Here is a 20637-nt window from a genome sequence, read left to right as displayed (position 1 = left end):
AGGAATAAGGACAGTAATGTGATATAGCTTAAGTTCAAAATACATACATGTGATCTGTTGACACCTGATTGAGACTGTGGACAAGCTGTGAAACCAGATTTTCATCCCTGCAAGCCAGAAGGCAGTTCACCTCTTCAGCTATCCGTCCATTGAAGAGTAGGCTTTTTGTTGTTGTAGCAGGTAAAGGTGATGGAAGAGGCAGCTGGTTCAAAACTGTTATTAGAAGACAGAGAGAAGTTACAAATCATTTCACAGAACATGATCATACAAAGATGTACAACCTCATGGTTTATTCTTCTCCTGTTGCATTCACTTCTGTGCAAGGTGTCTTCTCAAGAAAAGGCTAGGGTTGTTGGTTGGTATGATCATTATGTTGTTAATTCACTCAAAATATCTATAAATCTTGGTAAAGGGATTTATATGTTTAATGAAAGACCCATCTCAATATTTCAGTCAGATTACAAATGAGCATACTACACTTACAGAGTGCATTCTTCGCTCGACGTGCATAAGAAGGACGTATATCAACTCATAAACCTCAATCAGATTATTGGTAGTATTATATACACAAGAGAAGAATAAGCCAGAAGAGGGCAAAAAACAAGCTATTAGATAAGTCACTTTCATGGATACAAGAAACAAGCTGACCCAGACTTCCCAGGGTGATTAAGGCTCTGAGATAATGGTTTTAACTAAACAATTAGAAATAGTTTCAGAGAAACAAACAAGCAAACAAAAAAATAGATGAAATATTTTCATACGGTTTTCAATAGTTTCTAAACATCAGATGAATACTACAATATACGCAACTAGTACAAGGGGCGATCCACCCAAGAGAGTTCAATATTTCAAAAACATCTGTGCAAGGAGTTTGGCCAGTAACTTCAACCAATTATGTATTTTGACTTTCTTTAGAACCTTGTTGGCAAATATTTTTAACGCTGGAAAATTTCCCATAGCCCAGAAACTTATGATTTGCATCCTTATGGCCCACTGTTAGATACAGATACACATACATATATGTGCATATATAACTAGTATCTTCCAGTTTGAAATTTCAGAATACCAGAAAGCCACAAAGAAGAGTGTTTTTTTCTTGAATACATCTGCTCTTTTTTTTTTTTTTTTAATTGTTTTTGCTTTAAACTGTAGGCAATTAAATTCAGTTATTGGTTATATAACTTCGGTTTCTCTTTGAAAACTTTCCTGTATTTCAACAGTATGGTAACAGTCATTTTTCTTTCCTTGCATTTTGTCTTTCTGATGTATTTAAAGAGAGATCACAAACCTTACCTGCTCCATACATAGGCTGAACATGTGGTATCCCTGCCTATAGCTGGGAAGTTGGAACTAGAGTATCTTTAAGGTTCCTTTCAACCCAAACCATTCTATGATTCTGCGATTCTATGAAAAAAGAAGCCTCATAGACTGAGATGCTTAGTTCCATTCTAGCAGCCCATATTAAGCAGAGCAAGTTTTGTACCTTGACAAAAACTAAGGAAATATTTTTCAATATATTCAGCATATTTCACAGCTCTTTTTTGAATATACGTTTTACGAAGGTCTTTTATCATTCTTTTGTTTTTCTTTTATTTGTGGGATACCCAGAAACAGTTCTGAATGATTAACTACTTTTTGAATAACTTAAGCATCAGGTTTAAGGTTCTTTTCTTTTTGTTTGTTTTTAAATCTAGAATTCACTACATGTTAAAATTAGCATTATCTAACTTGATTACATTTTTAAAATTCACGTGATGGAAAAATTAACCTTTTAAATGCCAAACCTAATTTCAAACAGATTTACTTTTTAAATGTAACTTTTATAATAAAAATATTTTTACTATTTTGAAAATACAGGTATTTGCTGAAAAGGTAGAAAGAAATATATAAAAGATGAGGAAAAGAAGAATACTTACGGTCTGTAAGACTAGCAATCCCTGCAAGAGTAGTGATGGGAACATGAGGCATATCCCCATTCATCCTGAAATTCTGGGATGGTAGTGCCTACACAGATATTTTAGTTCAGGTGCCAGCTATCATTACTTCCCATCTCCCAAGCACTAAAGGAAAAAAAAAAAAACAAAAACAAACGTTTACTTAAAAGTCTTTAAAATTCAATAATATAAATGAAATGCAGACCATAACCTCTGCTGTATTCTAAGTACATCTCATTAAGAATAGGTAGAACAACGTGGAATTTCAATATCAAATGACATTAAGCAATCAAAATGCAGGCAAAAATGATGCAAGATAAGGCAAAAGAAAAAATTTTCTCAGTATATACAGCACTAAACCAATAGTCGGTTACCAATATGGTTATTAAATATACAAGGACAATTAAAAGGTAATGAATTTTATACCTTATTTTGAAAACTAGTCAAAAAAAACAAAAAATCAGTAGCAAAACCTCTGTTGGTTCACAATACAGTGAAGAGTGCTTAATCCATAACCAGTTTAACTACTTAGCTGCTACATTCTCTTCTCAATTTTGGAGAAGGAAGTATTTTTCATACAAGAGATGGCTACCAAAAATAAAAGGAATAATATACATATGCAAGAATCAAGGAAACAACGTGACAAATAGAAAATCTTAGTGAATTTTAAAAGAAGTATCTGCTTCAAAATTAATCTGATAATATGTCTTAAATATTAAACACCCTCTGGTAAAACTGCTGCTTGGAAGTGTATGCCCTATTCCACAAAAATAAAAGGCTTCATCCCACTAAACCAGCTTGTTTGTTTCCTGTAAATGGTACAGCTTGAATTCTGTGGGAGAGGAATTTGCAGGTGGCTTCGCACTGTTTCACACATCCCTGAATTAGAGGTAATGAGGAAACAAGCGGTAGAAACAAAAACTTGAGCAAGGTTGAGATAAAGTAAATTGTCTACAGTGTTAAAGATGAGCTTTGGGCAGTGGCCAATTGCTGGCTGGCTCGAGGAGCATGTCTGAGGGTCTCTAACCAACTGTATGACAGATTCAGGCCCGTGGACAGCACGTGGGGCTATTGGGAAAGTATATGTATTAGTGAAAAATGGCAATAAAGGTCTCCTGTTCAAGAGCCATCAGGAGTCTGTGTCATTATTCAACAAAAGAGTAGGTATTTGTTTATTCAGTTTTCACTAACTGTAAAGATTCCAATTGCACTGAAGTCTACATGACTAAAAAAAAAAAAAAAAAAAAAAAGTCATCATAACATCATAATAATTTCAATTGCAACTGCAAAATTACAAAGTTTACAAAGATCACACATTACAGTCCACTATTATTACACTAATGACAAAAATTGAGTGTAATACACCCTAAAGAGAAACAAAATAAATTAAAGGAAAGGAGCTTGATTATATATTTATACGTGTACCTACTATAGACAGGTATCTGTGTTAACAGCGAAATAGTAAGAATTCTTCTGTAAGCATTTATGTTGCCTACTAAAGATGCTGAAATCATGATTTGCTTTTATTACCGTACAAACCAACATTTTTGTGAATCAGATACACGACATATACAAAACAAAAGAATGCTGGCATTTCCTTAATAATTCTTATTTCTTTCTTTTGTATTCCAACACCAATACCAATATACAGGACACCCCTGCTAATAAATACATACAGATTCCAAGCAAAGTAAGGAAACTGCAGATTTTAAGTCTTCTATTGAAAGTTTTTGTGAATTACCAAAGCTGACGTTTCAGTTTCCCTATATGCATGCAACCTGAATTCTTTGAAAAACATACCAACACTGAGGTTAAACAGAACTGACAGTGAGCTGACTTCCTTTGCTACACCTGCTGCAGTCTCATACTTTACCACTAAAATACATTTGTTTATTAAAAATATAGTACATTACAGGTGCAAAATCTAGCTAAGGAAACTGCTGCAGACAGATAGACTTTGTGGTTTGGGTTTTCGGGGTTTTGTTTTGAACCAGGAGAAAACAGCTTTCATACACCCAGAGCAGCTTCAAATACTAGTCAAGGTTCTTTACCTGAAACTAACACCAAGATATGCAGAATTTCAGTGGTTTCCTACTTCCATAAATAAACAATTCTTTAAAACAAACAAACAAACAAAACCCCTACAAACTTACAACCTAACTTTTTCCATGATGAGTCGGCAACACCAAACCCGCAAGAGCTGTTAACACTTTTGAATTAAATTATATGTACAATAGAAAGGTCATGTCTGATAATCTGCTTCTCCTGACTGAAAACATATCAATGCTGACTAAAGCCGTAACAGTAGGCAGTATTATTAGAAACTCTGTGTGCAATGCTGATGCAAGGAAAAAAAAAAAAAAGCCTTATCACTTTCACTTCCTGATAGCCTGGGGAAGGTGTAAACATCGGAGGCAGTCACTATTGATGCAAGTTCTTTCCCGGTATTACTGCCACAATAATTAAATTATATAGGTATTCAGTAGGGAAAAGGGAAAATTCCCCCCAAACCAGATAGATTGGAAGCCTTCTCTGCAGCTACACAATAAAAATCCCAAGCTGGCAAGGTCCAGACCTGGGACCGCAGCAAGCTCGGATGGTCAGGAGAAGGGCAAACTTTCTTTGTAAGAGGAACGTAGAAGGGATTAGTTTGTTTAGCTAACAAAACAAAGGTCAAGAGGGAACGTGGTTGCTCTCTATATGGCAGTCAAATGAGGGTGAAAAGGAGGAATGCTAAAGGCCAATGCTAACACAACAATACGTGGAGGAATGAATGCAAGCAATGGGGAAATCAGAACAGAGCTTCTCACCATGAGAGCAGTCACTTTCTGGAACAGCCTCCTCCTAGCAGTATAGACAAGTAATACCATTACTTTAAAGATGGATCGTGCAGATGTTACAGAAGGGACAGGATGTGGTTGCCTGCACCAGCAGGGAACTCAGCATGGTGATTCAAGAAGACTCTTACAGGACTACGCTATTGTAAGTGTGATGATGTGAGTAAACAGATGAGAATAGACAAAAAAAAAAAGAAGAGAGAGATTGATGGGATTAAGCAATGAGATTAGTTTATACAACAAACACAATACAAAGAAACCACATGGGTATATTTGGGTCCAAATATTACATCTGTTGTGTTCAGAGCAAAGTTGCATCTGTTATACAACTGGCAAAAAGGTGGAATTCAATTCCAGAGCTAGAGGCTGAGGTCCGGTGAAACTTAATATTAGAATTTGCTGTCACCAAGAACATTAATAAAATCACTCGTTTAAGGAATTCAAATATCAAGCAGCTAGGGAAGAAAGAACTGACAGCTCAAGACAAAATAGGTTCTTTCATACAAACTAGCCTAACCGCATACAACAATTAACAGCTTGACTGATGAACAACTTTATATATTTTTTTAATTCCTGAACTATAACAAGAATTAGAAGTAGTATATTATAGCACCTTACAATCAGTCAAGCAGAATCAAAATTTATCAATATTTAGATAATATTATACACTATCATCTTTGTACAGTAGTTTTTACAGGTGGTACAGAAGTTCTTCCTCTAGACGTGAAAAAACGGAACATAATTAGTATTGGTTCAATTAAGGAAATTAAAGAACTGCATGAGAAAACTTAAACACTGAATCAGAGCGTAGCAGTTGAAACAGAGAAGTACATGTCCAATTTACATGTATGCAAAACAGGTATTGCATATTCAGTATATACTTATCTAGATTCTTATTCTCGGTAAAGCAATGGATACTGTAAAAGACCTTCCAGGGAGGAAGAAACTACAGAGCACAAAGAAAGTTACACAAAGAACCCCTTAGTGAAAAGAAAACGTTGAAAGGGCAGCCTATATTAAGAATAATATATGAAAATATATCATCATAATACACAATAAAAACAAGAAGCCAAAGCACGACAGCAAATAAAATTGAAAGTTTATGCTATGGATAATATATTTTTTTGAACTACACAATTAAAGTGTTACTTCAGTATGTTTCTTTCCCACCCCCCTCCTTTTTTTTTTTTTTTTTTTTTTTTTACGTATTGCAGCATCTGACTCTCAAACAAAACTGTAGGATTCTGACCGCTGGTTATCACACAAAATTCAAGTCCTGCATTTATGAATTGCTCCCCTTGGTTGAAACATGTTCTCATCTCCTTAACAACAATACCATTTTTTACATGGCTTAGCTATATTCATGTATGAGAGTGGTAGAAAACAAAATAAAGGGGAAAGTCTGCCTATATACAGTAACACACAGGCTCAGCAGAAAGCTCCATAACCAAACTCGGCATTCAGAAATTTAGTATGTTTCTTTAAATATTTCATTCTTCATACTCCAGAGTATTCCTTATTATATCTTTATATTTAAAAAAAAAAAAAAAGGTATATATGACTGACCTAATACATTTCTGAGATTAGAGGCAAAATTAGGTGAATTAAAATTAAATTTAGGAATAGCTATAGTAGAGTAGGACTCTATTTTTCTTTTTAAAAAGCATTCTATTAAATAGAACAGTTTAAATACAGTAACTGAAACTAAATGAAACACAGTAAGTCTTTCAAATATTTTCATTCTAACTAAAAATGCAGTTAGTGGTTTTCATTTCTTGTATGTGGGGCGGTATTGTATTGATATAACCACAGCACCATGATTAAAGCTGATTTCTGCAGCTGCACACTCAAAAGTAAACCAGAACAGCTTATATATTAGTTGTTTTATAATTTAAGTGGAGCAGTAGAGTTTTCTTTTAAATCAGCAAATGGGCTACTATAGATTTAAGAATCTTTGCCTCATATTTTGTTTTAAACTTCATTACCTTGCAATAAACTACTTTTCTTAGTACTACATATAGATGAATCTCTCCTAGTTATCAGTCTACAAGCTAATCCCTAGAGAAAAATAAAGAAATACATAAATAAATGAATTCAGCAACGCGGGGACAAAGAGAAAGAGAGCATGAATGAATGAATATCCTCTAGTTCTCATTCAAGATCCTGAGCAGAGTTAATAATACAGACATAACCCACAAGAGGGCAGACTTCTGGTTTCAAAATCAGAGCTACAGTTTAATACAACAATAGTAATTCTGTTAAAAGTTTCCAGATCTAAACGCTTTAATATATATTAAGGAAGGAGATATGGTTACTAAAACACTGTCTAACACTTAGGTTACATGAAAAAAGCTAACACATTCGTTCACGATATTATTCACAAAAAAGTTCTTACCACTAACTCAATCTTGTAAAGTCAGCGTCAGAAATGATTAGTTATTGATCAATGATGGAGCTCTCTTAAGGTTAAATAGTAACTCAAGGAACTATAAAGCCACCTGATACAAACCTAACTTCAATTACCAGATTAGGACTGGGAGCATGTGGCTGTGAGGGGGATTGTGAGGGGTAGGGATAAAGGGTGATCAGAAAGCCGGAAAACTCATCATTAACAATAAAAGCCTCTGAAAGCACACCAGCCCAGGAAATTCACATTACATACAGAATAGTTTTGGAAAAAAAAAAGAAAAAAGAAAAAAAAAAAGATACAAAAACCAAATCCAGACGAAGTTCAGTGTGTTAATGAAATCTGTGTGTTTGGCTCATCAGCAAGTGGCTCTGAGTGATGCTGACAAAGTCAGTGAAAGGTTAAGAAGTTTGAGATAAAAATTATTGAACAAAATTCCTAAACCAGTTTAAATGTAATGTGTTTTCTGAAATCAATTCAAATAGTAGCTGTTCAAATCACTATACATAACTACGGTAAAGAAAGAAGCCTTAGTGAAAAGTACTGCCCTGGGCCAGCTGTAAGTTGCTTCTGGATATAGAGCTGCCTTTAGAAAAAAATAAAAAAATAAAAATACAGCAACCAGCTTCTCCCCATGTAGCTACTTCCACCATACCCTGCTCGCTGCTGCTGTAACAAGTAACAAGGACACAGATGCCTGTGCTGCTGCCCACGAGCTGCTTGTGGCAGGGGCAAGCAGTAAATGGCAGCAAGCACCAGTAAAGGTGGTGGAAGCACCCAGAACACGAGAGGTCTGTGGGTTCGAAAGAACCTTGGTGCAGATCACAAGCACTGATCCTGCCAGGGTATACTACCATCAGATGTAATTGTGCTTTACACCCCCTAATGGCACTACCTCGCAAGGGAGGGGAGTTAACACAATCAGACCAAACCATATTAATAATAAATAAATAAATTCAATAAATTTAATAACAACAATAATAATAAATATAAAAAACACAACCCATCACCAAAACCCAGATGAAGCCACGTGCAGAGAGCAAATACCTACGGGTAGCGCAGCTTCCCCGATCTACACTACGTGAATGTCTAGCAGGAAATACTGACTTTTCTTGCTTCATTGGAAATACAAAGGGTGAATATTCACTCGAAGCGTTTCCTGAAAAGAAGGACAAGGTCCCTAACAGCATTAAGATCCTAATCTGTTAAAGCCATTTCCTTCTACTAAACACATGAAACTTCTCCCATTTATTCATTTTAATATATATAAAATTTTAAAAGTACTTATAAACAGTGTTCTCCACTTAAAAACAACATCTTAAATATTTAATTCAGTGCCTTAAGCTAGGAACTTTTTAAAAGGAGCCTCATACACCAATATTTAAGTACTATTTAAAAGCCTATTCATTCAGGCAACACAACGTGTCTCAAAAAATCACAGAAAACCAAACTGTATTTATTAAGTGTTGTGATGATCAACAAGTGCAGCTTATTGCGGCCACAGAGGAAGCACCCCTCTTCATGAGAGAAGTCATACAAGATTGAGTCACTGATAATCCACACCTAAACCAAGTAAGTGATACACTTTGAAAAGTTAAATTGTATTGTGTGTGAAGAAATATTCTGTATTTTATAACTTTTAAGAGCTATTAGACATGAAATAGCTCAGCAGGTCAGTTACGTTCACTAGCTCTGCAAAATAAAGCAGCTAAAACTTCTGTCTGGGAGAAACAGTTATTAGTGCTGCTTTTACATCTTTTTAAACAGAAACCAAAAGTATCCTCTTTATAAGCCTCTCCCTTCAGGTGAAAGATTCAGACCCTACTGAGCACTACTGAAGTATTTTTGTCCTTCAGAAGCAAACATAGGATTAACACATAAAAAAATAACTTCGCTTGGAAGAAGCGGTCAGGAGAACTTCACAAAAAAAGGGAAACCTGCAAAACGTAGGTAGTTCATATACCTTATTTCCCATCTATGCTATATATTCCACATAAAATTTCCATTGCAACTAACAAAGTACATCTCTAGTTGTGATTGATTCAGTGAGCACAGCACCTCCTTAGACACACAAGTAAACTCTCAGATACAGCTAAGAGGCAATTAAAAGGGTTCATTTGGCGGGTCACCGCTGTCAAAGACAGGGAGCACTGTAGGACGCAGCACACATCTTTGTTACTGAAATAGTTGTGACAGAGGTATAAAAAAGCTATTACTAAATTGTTTTTTCCAATCTTTTCTTGAATGTCTCATTTCGTTACTACCAGTTGGTAGTAATGTTGCCCTTTTCCAAAAACAGCTGTGCACTTAAAATTATTTGTTTTACAAACTTTTCTTTCTTTAGTTAAACTAGATCTTTAACCAGGGATGGCTGAAAGCCAAGTGACCAAAAATACTTAATTCTGGATTTTTTTCAAGCTTTTAATCTTGCATTTCTGTCTTTGAATTCTCTCAGTGATTCATAAACTTTTATTAAACAATACTGGGAAGAAATGGGCTGAGGCTTTCTAAAATTATTAGAGTGAGGGACAGAAAGTCTTGATCTTTTGGCAAAAAAATATTAAATAATTCAGTGTTTTTACTAGCTATGTGCAGAACCACATAAAAAGCTTTGTTTGTACTTTCCTATTGAATGCATTTGCAAAATTATTGGTAATACTGTTATTTTTGTAGTTATATAGTATTCCCTACAGAAAATTTGCTCTGGTCTGTTTTACAAGAGGAGTACTGCTCATGTAATAGACAGATAGAAGAATCTAAGAAAAATATGGTTTCTAACACTAGAAAAGATTACAAAATAATTCATGGAATTTAGCGTTTCAATTAAAATTACTAACATTTTGCAAAACCACACTGCTTAGAAAGATTAAACACGAGAGCAAGAGTAACATTAAAAGAAATAAATGCAGTGTTAGTGTTTAATAAATAAACAATAAATAATTTATTACTTAACAGTAAATAATTGTGGAAGACTTCAAATATGAAAATTTTCATCTCAGTAACTGATTTTAGTTAGTGTTCATATTCTAAAACTGAGTATTTAATACACTTTTTTGTGCACACTGATTTTGCAATCCTAAAATGCAGAGCTCCACGATTCTGTGACTAGAAAAGTCTGAGTAATGTCAGGAGTCCCTGACTTTTATGTTTTGTTTCGTTTTGCTTTCCTTTTTGAAACAGAATCCATCAGGTAGTCATTCCTGACAACATTATAAATAAAGAGAATGTCAACAAGCACGTAAAGCAGCATCCCTACTCAGCCAAGATATCCCTTTTTCCCAGCTGTGAAGACTTCATATGAACACTATAGTTATCTAAACTTTTGGAGCACAATAAACTCAAAAGGATATCATGGGAAACAAACAGTCAATGGTTGGGAAAGCATGCATATTCAAAGTTATTAATAAGCCCCAAGGCATGCAGCACACGACCTCTAGAGGTACTGTGTTGGAGTTACTGTTAAAATTAGCTCAAATGATTACCAGCTCACCAGGCGCAACTGGGGCTAGATGGTAACAATCCCTTCTCTCTCAATAGCTAGGAATATTATTATATTGGGGTGTGCTAGGTCTGGGGAAGGATTCGGATGGTTGCCCACGAAAGTGTCCTGTGTCACCCTGAACTTTTGCTGCTATTGCTGGTTTTCCTATGCCTCCAGTACAAACATAAGAGAAATTTCTTAAGCTCACAAAGCACGCTGACAGGAAGGATGCAGTTATGAGAAAAGCATTTGTTTAAAGCCGTGTCTCTTTCACCTTACTGGCCATCTTCCATATCCTAGTGTTGATAAGCTGCAAATATCACAAATCTAAAGCAAAGCTGCCTGGCAACTGCAGCATCAGTTTGCTAAGCTGCTCACAGGCTATGATCGCTTCAGTTAAACTTAAGCTCCCCATCTTCCAATTTTTTTCAAAAATACCAGTGTCATAACATAAACAAATATTCCATCAATAACAATCAGGTGGAATATGAAAATTATGATGTCCGTGCACAAAAAGGCTTGGGAGCTTTCACTGTTTGACCTCAGCATGTTAAGTGTTCTCAGCTCATCTCCACTGGGTACTGCAGGAATAGTTCCACAAGTTTGTCAAGCACAGCAGCAACACAAAGGAACACAGAATTAGCTGCCAACAGAGCATACTTGCAGAACTAATAATTTGTAGCAAAACAACAGCTAAATATTTGTCTGGATAGGACTACTACAACCCAGTTAGTGTAAAGGAACACTACTTTGAAGAAAATCTCCTTATCCTTAGAGATTCCTGAAAACACTAATCTGATTTATTTATTTGTTTAAAAAACAGATTTAACTATTTCAAATCAGTCTGGATTTTTTCTTCAAACTTAAACATTCAATGAAGTTTAATAGTAAAAAACTGAAATTCAATGAAATGAAATTCAATGAAATCTAGCAGTAAAATATAAACACCTGAATTTGAGCTACTAATTCTGAATGAGAAATATCAATTCAATGTTTAATGTAGCTCAACTAATCCACTTTAAATAAATTCCTCCTGTTTACATTAGAAGCCTTAAGTGTCTTTATGTAGACAAGGCTTGAGCAATCACTTTATTTCTAATTATTTGGACACAGTTAGGCACATCTTCAAATAGTGTATCTGTAATATAGTTTCAATTTAGTTTTTCCATGGAATAAGGAAAAAAATCAGTTTCACATTGTGTATTTCTATCATCACTTCTGGTTTAAACTTGAACAGAATAAAAGTGGGTAGAACAAACAGAAAAAAACAGAAGCACTGTGACATTTAAAGATTGAACCATTGCTTGTCTTGAGGGAAAACAATGTCAAAACCAAGGCAAATCACTGGAGACCATGTGAAACACTCTAAGTCATATAAAGAGATTAGACTGTAGGTAATCAATAGCAGATATATATATATACACACACACACACACACAGACACATATATTTCACTTAAAAGAGCAAAGCACAACCATAATCCATAACACAAAAAATAATTCAGAATCCTCCCCTCTGAGGAGCTGCACTAAAATTATATATTGATATAAAATAGTATGCTTGGCATGACTGTTTAAGAAAACTTCTGAAATGAGTGTGTTATCTGCTTTCATGTGTCTCATTAGTAACATTTGCATCAGCTGAAGCTTTTGTCTGTTTTCAGTAACAATGGCATTTGCTTTATTACTTCAATTGCAGACTATTCTGAAAATACACAGAACACAACACTTGTGTAATAGCCACTAGGACACTACCTCCACAGCAACTCCAGAAAGCAGAAGGCCAAGTTGCTTACAGAACAGCCTATGAAACTTACTGTGACCGCTAACCAAACAAGTTATCCTTCTCAGCCCTTTGTCCTCCACATCCAAGATTTAAGTTGATGTCTTTTTATTCTAGTCTGGTTTTGTTCTGCTCCTTTAGGTCTATGTTTCTCCAGCTGTCCTTCACAATTCCCAAGGACGTCACAGAGATTGAAAGGAACAACTTAGCCTCTCAGACAGGTGTGCGTGTGTACATGCAATCTGCACATATTCAGACTGGAGAAGAAGACAGAAGGAAGAATAAGTTTAAACATGTAAAATCAATAACTACAGCTGGCATGCCTGTGCTCATACAGAATGAGGCTTCTGCTGACTCAGGACAGCACAGAGACAAGCAAGAAGGCAAACTGTTGCACTTCTCCAAACTTTTCCAAAGATAGCTTTTAGGTGAGTGAAGGAAAACAAAAGGCAATCTTACTGTTTCCTGACCTGCCTCCCTCCTGCCTCTACTTTTGTTTTCCTTGTGTACAAGATTTATGTATTAATTCAGTTTCTCCATAAAATGTGGTCTGCAGCCAAGCAGCTATTTCTGCAGAGCTCTCCTTTTCAGTATGCAACACAGTGAACATCAGAAAACGAGTCACTTAAATTTGACAGGGCTAAACTTTAGCATCAAGCTACTACTGTAACTACTCTCCACTACATGAAACAATCCCTTTTAGTGCCAATTAGGTACAAAGACAATGGCAACAAATATAGGAGAGCATGCACCGATGACACTGCATATACTTGTTCTTCTCTCCCCTCTGCCCCCACAAGCCCTTGGAAGAGGGAGAAGGAAGAAAGGGCTTTTCCTGAATCCACAACTTTGCATATATTACTATTTTTCTCCATAAATTGTAGAATCAGAATTTTTGAGATTGGAAGGGATGTTGAGAGGTCATCTTGTCCAAACCCTTGCTCAAGCAGGAAAACCAAAAGTAGACAAGAGACTGAGAAAAAAAAAAAAAAAGTCATCATAAGGTAAATGAGCATCAGTAAACCACAAATTGCACTATATTTTGCTAAGAATTAACCCTATGCTTAAGTTTACCAATCTTCCAAAACTATTCCATGTTGCAGCTTTTACTTTGGCTTTTAATCCTGTTAATGTGTTACTTAGGTTGAAGGAGAAACCAAAGTTAGTTTCATGAAGAGAATCAACATGTACAACACATACTCTCTTTTTTTAAAAATAAATAAATAAATAAATAAAATTTACTGTTAGTAAGAACCATAACAAAAACAAACAAACAAAAAAGCCCCACAGAAATAAGGGGAAAAAACAATCAAAAAAAATCGCAAAATACATCAGTGCCTTTATAAGCACATCTTGCAAAAAGAAATGGGTAACAATGTCTCCAACTCAGTGGTCTTTCAAAACAAAGTTAGAGGTATCCATAATGACACATGCATTTCTTCCTATACAACCAGTAGAAGCAACACAGCCATCACTATTCTATTCACAGATTCATTGAACTGGGAAAGATTCCGCTTCCAGATTTAACTATAATTGCTAGCACTCAATCTGAGCCATAGGCTTTTCATTCCTGCTTTGTCAAATATGAAGACCTTTCAATAAAAAAGCTCTCTGCAATCAGATAAAGCAAATGAACTGGAAACACTGGACTCACAGATCAAACTTTTCTACTTCAGCCATACTGTACCTATAGTTTAGTACAACCACTACAGTTATTTAACCAGGCAAAAAAGATGCATGTTCATCCCCAAAGAATATGTTATCAACTAGCAAAGCTATACCCTTTCTAATTGCAGGGGACAATAAAGTTGTAAAACAGTTGTGCACTATACTATATCTGTCTGCATTTAAACTATCCCAAAAGTTTAAATATAAAGCTTGTGCTTTGTTGAACTCTCATTTAATACACTTGCATAGTTTTACTGATGATAAACTACCTTAACTAGGACACAATGAGCTACAAACTGAGGCTTTGACTTCAGCATAACATGACATTCCCATTACATGATGTTAGCTTTGATTAGCTTCATCTGCTTTATCTGTTTTAATTTCACCCTATTCCTCTTCTTATGAAGAATACACAATGCAGTTTGCAATTGTGAAATTGTAATAAATAGGGCAAAAACTTAATCAAAATGCTCCAAACTTGTAATGAATAGTAAGATAAATGAAGTGTTCCAGTAAGATCAGACCATTTCCAGTAGGGTACACTGCTGGATACAGACACAAATCTACCTGTTCCTAAGATCTCCCCTTTTCCCAGTAACCCTTCTCTCAGATAAAGAAGTACTATGCCTTTGACCTGCTGAAGTAACCATTACTAACAGACACCATATGGATTCCAGAGCAATAGGTTTGCTTCCCCAGCTTAAAGGAAGCACAACAACTTGGTCATTTGGTCAATTCTTCCAAAGTAACTTCTACTGCAGGTGACACATCTGAAACTTCTCTATTTGATTCAAAGCACTGGTTACAACCCTTGCAACAGTTGTAGAAATGTATACGGCTGTTTGTAATGAACACCTGACTCCCCTCAATTCAGTCCCGTTCTCCAGGAAGACTGTGCAAGCAAACTCCTTCTCCTCAAGGGAAACTATACTTGTCACACAAAGCCTGACCATACACAGTTCAAAACTTGAGTGATGCTGAAATGTGCATCCTAGTATTTGAACAAACAAACAAAACACACACACACACAAAAACACGACAACAACTTCTCAAGATACTGGTTCTTAGAAATGCCTTTATCAGACCTCAGTACTTCTTCGAAGAATGAAAGTCCTTCAGAATCACTCTTTATTGTAGATTCTGAAACTACGTGGAAAAAGGACTGGGACTTGCCTTATTCCCTGAGAAGATTCCAAGTTCTCTCACTTCAGAAGGCAATTTTGGTATCTAGCCTTCACAAAGCATGTAAAACCTCTACAAGTGCTACTTCACAAAAGATATTATGTGAGACAGGCACTCTTGGAAAGCTGTAAGAAATCACTGCCATAAAATTTCCATTATGTTTTTCTACCTCCTGAGAAGTAAATTTACTAAAAAAGACCTCACTGCTTATTAATACATAATGGACAAAAGAGTTCTAATATTAAATTCCATTACATATCATACAAGAAAAAACGCTTGCTGGAAATCAATTTGAAATGATAATTTGAGGAAACTGGAAAGGTTCACACTACCAGTCTCCAAAGTGACAATTTGCTCTGTAGTCACTTAGAGCACAGTTCAACTCTGAAGATCCAGCTTAACTTTTTTTTTTTTTTTTTTCCCCAAATCATGACTGAAAAGTGAAACAGTAAGTCATGGGTATATTTACGGATTGTTTTACATCTATATATATTAACTATATCAGTAAGTATAAAAATTAGAGAGTATAGCCACTTATGAAGCAAAACTTTTATGAAATGTTAAGCTCCAATGAAATAGAACAAAGCCGAAGATAAATTTCAACAGTTCAATAGCAATTTATTTACCTATTTTACAGCATTGTTTTTGAGAATCACTTTGCAACTTTCCTCAGTTTCCACGGGATATCAGTGTCATCTTTTATAGCTGTCATTTCCTTTCAGAACTGATACGTCTGCTGAGACAGTGAAATCCAGCATAATGGATTTTTAGCAGAAGTCTAAAGCCAGTTTCTTGTTACCATGTTTACTCCTCAGAAGGAAGTATCAATGCCGACTGCATGCAGAAGGATGGTGGAATATGGCCTCCTAGCTCAAAGCACTGTTCTTCCTTTATGGGTGAAAGCTGTCATCACAATTTCCAACAACACACCCAAGAACTTTAAAGCTGATACTTTAAATCAAAACTCCGTTAAAGAAACTTGTTCTATATCCTATTGACTCAGAAGAATCCAATGAAAACAGATGGTCAGCAGCAGTTTAGTTATGAAAAAAAGTATTCTTTATTGCAAAGTGTTTTTTATATGCTCACACTGCACTGGCAACTTTAAAGCAGAAATACAGACAAAACGGAGCCCCCAGTAACTTATCAAATACTTCATTTTTCCAAGTAAAAATAAGAGGGGTAAAAATATATATTTTAATTAATAAAATTAGCAGACGTGAAATGGAGTATTTTTTAAAACCGCCACATGCCATAGAGCTTCCTATTTATGCTAATGCAAAAGCATTAAAAGTAAAAAGGTTGATAAAGTATCTAGGCAATAAATCACCATTTCTGAAATATATGTGGGACAAGAAGCAGATTTTGCATTTCCTGGCAATAAAATATATGTGAAAGCTACTGAAGTCAGGAAGTAATGCTACAAAAGAATTCTGTAATAGATAGCTGGCACTTAACAGCCGTGATGATTTGCACAACATGAGTAAGTTTTTCTGTCTTAAGGGAATTATGTATGAAAAAAATCACAGAATCAGTGAATGGGTAAGATTGGAAAGCATCTCTGGAGGCCACCTATTCCAATCCCCCTGCTCAGAGATGGGTCAGATACATGCTACGGCTACTTGCTCAGGGCTCGGTACTGTCAAGTTTTGAGTAACTCCAAGGACGGAGACTCCTCAACCCCCTCTAGGCAGTATGTTGCAGTCTCTGACCACCCTTAGAGAGAAAAGGTTTATTTCTGTGTCTACAGGAAATTTCTTGTATTTCAGTTTGTGCCCATTGTCTTGTCTCATCGTTGGACATCACTGAGCTCCTTCTTCTTTACTGAATTCCCATCAGGAATCTTATGAATACATTGATAATGTTCCCCTCAGCATTCTCCGCCTCAGGCTGAACAGTCCCCGCTCTTTCGGCCTCTCCTCAAACCCTACAAGTTGCAGTCCCTTACCAATCAATATTCATGGCTGTTTACTAGATTCACTTGGGTATGTCCATGTCTGCCTTGTGCTGGGGAGCGCAGAACTGAAGCTGGCACTCCAGGGGTGTCTCACCACGAATGAGAAGAATCACCTCCCTTATCTTCCAGGCAGCACTCTTCCAATGAAGCCCAGGATGCTATTTGTCATCTTGGCCACAAGGGAATACTGCTATCTCATGTTCAACTTGGTATCTACCAGCATCCCCATGTCCTTTTCTGGCCACCCTGCTTTCCATCTGGTTAGCCTGTAGCCTGTTCAGGGTTAACCACCACGCATGAGATTATCCATTCTCACATGCAGAATTTGGCATTTCCCTTTGTTGAAATGACTGATGTTCCTGTCTGATCAGTTATATCCAGCACATCAAGGTCCCTCTGGATGGCTGCACACCCAACTGTTGTATCAACCAGCCCTCCCCATTTTGTATTGTCTGCAAACCTGCTGAAAGTATGCCCTGTTAATGACCTGAGTGGTGGGACAAAGATGCTAAACAGTACCAGCCTCAGTATCAATCCCTGGGGTACACCATCGGTGACTAGCTTGCAGCTGCAGTTCATTCCCCCTGTTAACAAAGCCCAGTTCAGCCCACTTTTGATCCACCCCACCATCCTTACTTGGTCTGTGCTTCATTGGTTTGTTTATGAGGATGTTAAGGGACACAGCATCAGGAGTCTTACAAAAGTTGAAAATGAACATACCCTCATCCACGCTGCCAATCATCTCATCACATAAGGCTATCAAGCTTATTAAGTGTGATCTCCCCTCCATAAATCTATGCTGGTTACTCCTCATCACCTTCTGTCCCTAACGTTTTTAGAAATAGCTTGTATGACTCATTGCTGTACCATCTTCCCACCAGTTGAGGTAAGATTAATTAGCCTTTAATTTTCCAGATCCTCCCCTCTTGCCCTTCCTGAAGTGACATTTGCTTTCTCTCAGACCATAGGTGCCCCACTCACCTTGATCTTTCACAGATTATTGACAGTGCTCTCACAATGACGTTGGCCAGCTCTGTCAGCATTGTGGATGCATTCCGTAAGGTCCCATGGACTTGGGCACGTCCAGTTTGTCTCAGTCTTTTACCTTCCTCCCCCACCCCTCGATTCTCTCCCCATTCCCACTGAGAGAAAGGAGAGCGAGTGAATGGCTGTGTGGTACTTGGCTGCCTGCTGGGTCAAACCACAGCAGGACTGAAGAGGAAGGATCTGTCATGTCAGGGGGGAGACGCCAGCCCCAGATAAGGCAGCCTGATCTGTGCCCCATGTAACAACCAGTGCAGCCAAGAAAAGGCAATGGGTGACAGTAGCAGGCTTTCTTCTGAGAAGTACAGAGGCACCCGTTTGCTGGGAGTGGGTCCTTTTCAAGGATCTGCTTGGTACAGTCCCATTGGAGAAAGCCCTGGAGGCCCAAGAAAGCTGGTTAATATTCAAGGATCACCTTTCTCCCAGTCCAGGAGCAACGCATCCTAACAAAGAGGAAGGTGGGCTAAAATGCCAGGGGGCCTGCATGGATGAACAAGGAGCCAAACTCAAACACACACACACACAAAAAAAGCCTACAGAGGGTGAAAGCAAGGATGGGTAACCTCAGAGGAGTACAGAGATGTTGACACAATTGAATCTGGCTAGGGACAACAAGGGCTACAAGAAAGGCTTCTACAGGTACATCAGTGATAAAAATACAACTAGATAAAATCTGGGCCCTCTCCAGAAGGAAATGGGAAATGTAGTTACATGGGATATGGAGAAGACTAAGATACTCAATGACAGTTCTTGCCTCTGTCTTCACTGGCAGGTGTTATAGACACTCTGCCCAAGTCACAGAAGGCAAAGGCAAAGATTGGGAGATGAAGAATCACTCGTAGGTCATCATCTAAAGAACCTGAAGATACACAAATCCATAGAAGCTGATGTGATACATCTTAGAGTCCTGATGGAACCAGTGGAAGAAGTTGCTAGCTGACTGATAATCTCATCATATTCAAGAAGTCACAGCAGTGACTAGAAGAGGGAACTCTACCCCTAATTTTAAAAAGGGAAAAAAGAAGATCCAGGAAACTACAGGCCAGTCAGTCTCACCTCTGTGCCTGGCAAGATCATGGAGCAGATCCTCCTGGAAACTCTTCTAAGGCACATGGAAAATAAGGAGGTGACTGGTGACAGCCAACAGGGCTTCACTGAGGACAAATAATGCCTGACTATAAATTTTCTATTCATTCCTTGAATAGAAAACATCTGAACATATTTAGCCTTTAGGTTACAGCAGCACTGATGAGGCCTGTACAGAAATGTCAAAGTCAGAAAGATCTCCATGACTACCTGGACTTTACATCATCACTAGAGACTTGACAAGAATCATTTCTCATGTCTTAGTGCAGTCTTGTCAAAAACAGGAGACCATCCAAAATACAGGAGCTGCTTCAAGCAGTGTGATTGAGCTACTAAGCTAAAGTAACTACAACATAAATTTGAGATCTGTGGCAAACCAACTTGACATTGCAGGCATGGAAAGAATTAATTAATTTTTAAATTTTAATGTGAAAATTATTTGTTTTTAATGCTGAGCTTCCAAAAGACTGCTAAGGAAAATTAACACCCACTGATTCCTACTACAGACTAATTACATAAAACCTTCATATAAAGGAAAAATTGTAAAATAAATATACATGTATATATGCATGTTTGTGTGTAAGTATTGGGCTGTGTATAAACACTAGCCAATATATAGCCAATATTAGCCATGCAAAGTATGTCATTTAAATTTCAAAGTGGCAATTAGAAAACCTGAGAAACAACTAGCCAAAGATACATTTAAAAGTTCATTAAGTAGAAAGCAGTAATTCTACAAAGGTAGAAAGTGCTGAACACATGTAGTACATGCAGTACTACACATTAAAAAAGAAGAATCACATGATAGCATCTATCTATACAAACAGAAGTAAGCAAAATACTATCTGAGAAACTTTGAAATAAGAAACATGCTAAGGGTAATTATTTTTCAGCTATTTTACATTTTATATGCTGTAAGTGACAAGAATTTGGTGGTGTTCATCTAACAGTTTTGAAGGGACTGAAGATCATTAAGCTGCAAACTGAAGAAGTGCAAATGATCAAGAACAGGTCTCTCAAAGGCTGCATAGCAGTCAAAAGTGCACAGCTCTTTCAAAAAGGCACTAATGACCTTGTGGTTTGTGTATCACCAACTCCTACTTTCAGTATCTGAACAAGTAGTGTAAATGCCCATTAAGACTGCAAACTAATAAGCATGCAACCAGAAAACTCAGGTACCAAACTCCACTACTCATGAAGATTTAAAATTATGACATTTAAAATCCAGTAATTATGTAAACATGATAAGTATAGCTACA

At 36.7% G+C, this 20637-nt stretch overlaps 1 protein-coding gene across 4 annotated transcripts in view; it reads right to left on the bottom strand.

Annotated features, from left to right (window-relative positions):
* Positions 1 to 20637, bottom strand: part of NIPBL (NIPBL cohesin loading factor) — a 161514-nt gene that overhangs the window by 102176 nt on the left and 38701 nt on the right. For all 4 annotated transcript variants that reach the window (XM_032205487.1, XM_032205490.1, XM_032205489.1 and 1 more), the window contains exons 2-3: positions 1917 to 2060; positions 48 to 213 (exon numbers count right to left, since the gene is read on the bottom strand). In XM_032205487.1, coding sequence (XP_032061378.1) covers positions 48 to 213; positions 1917 to 1980 — 230 coding nt within the window. In that variant the 5' untranslated portion in view covers positions 1981 to 2060. The remainder of the gene's footprint in view (positions 1 to 47; positions 214 to 1916; positions 2061 to 20637) is intronic.

This window comes from Aythya fuligula, chromosome Z, assembly GCF_009819795.1.
Source record: "Aythya fuligula isolate bAytFul2 chromosome Z, bAytFul2.pri, whole genome shotgun sequence".
NCBI classification, from domain to species: domain Eukaryota; kingdom Metazoa; phylum Chordata; class Aves; order Anseriformes; family Anatidae; genus Aythya; species Aythya fuligula.
The sequence above is the reverse complement of the archived record's forward strand: the minus strand, read 5'-3'. Positions and strand labels throughout refer to the sequence as shown.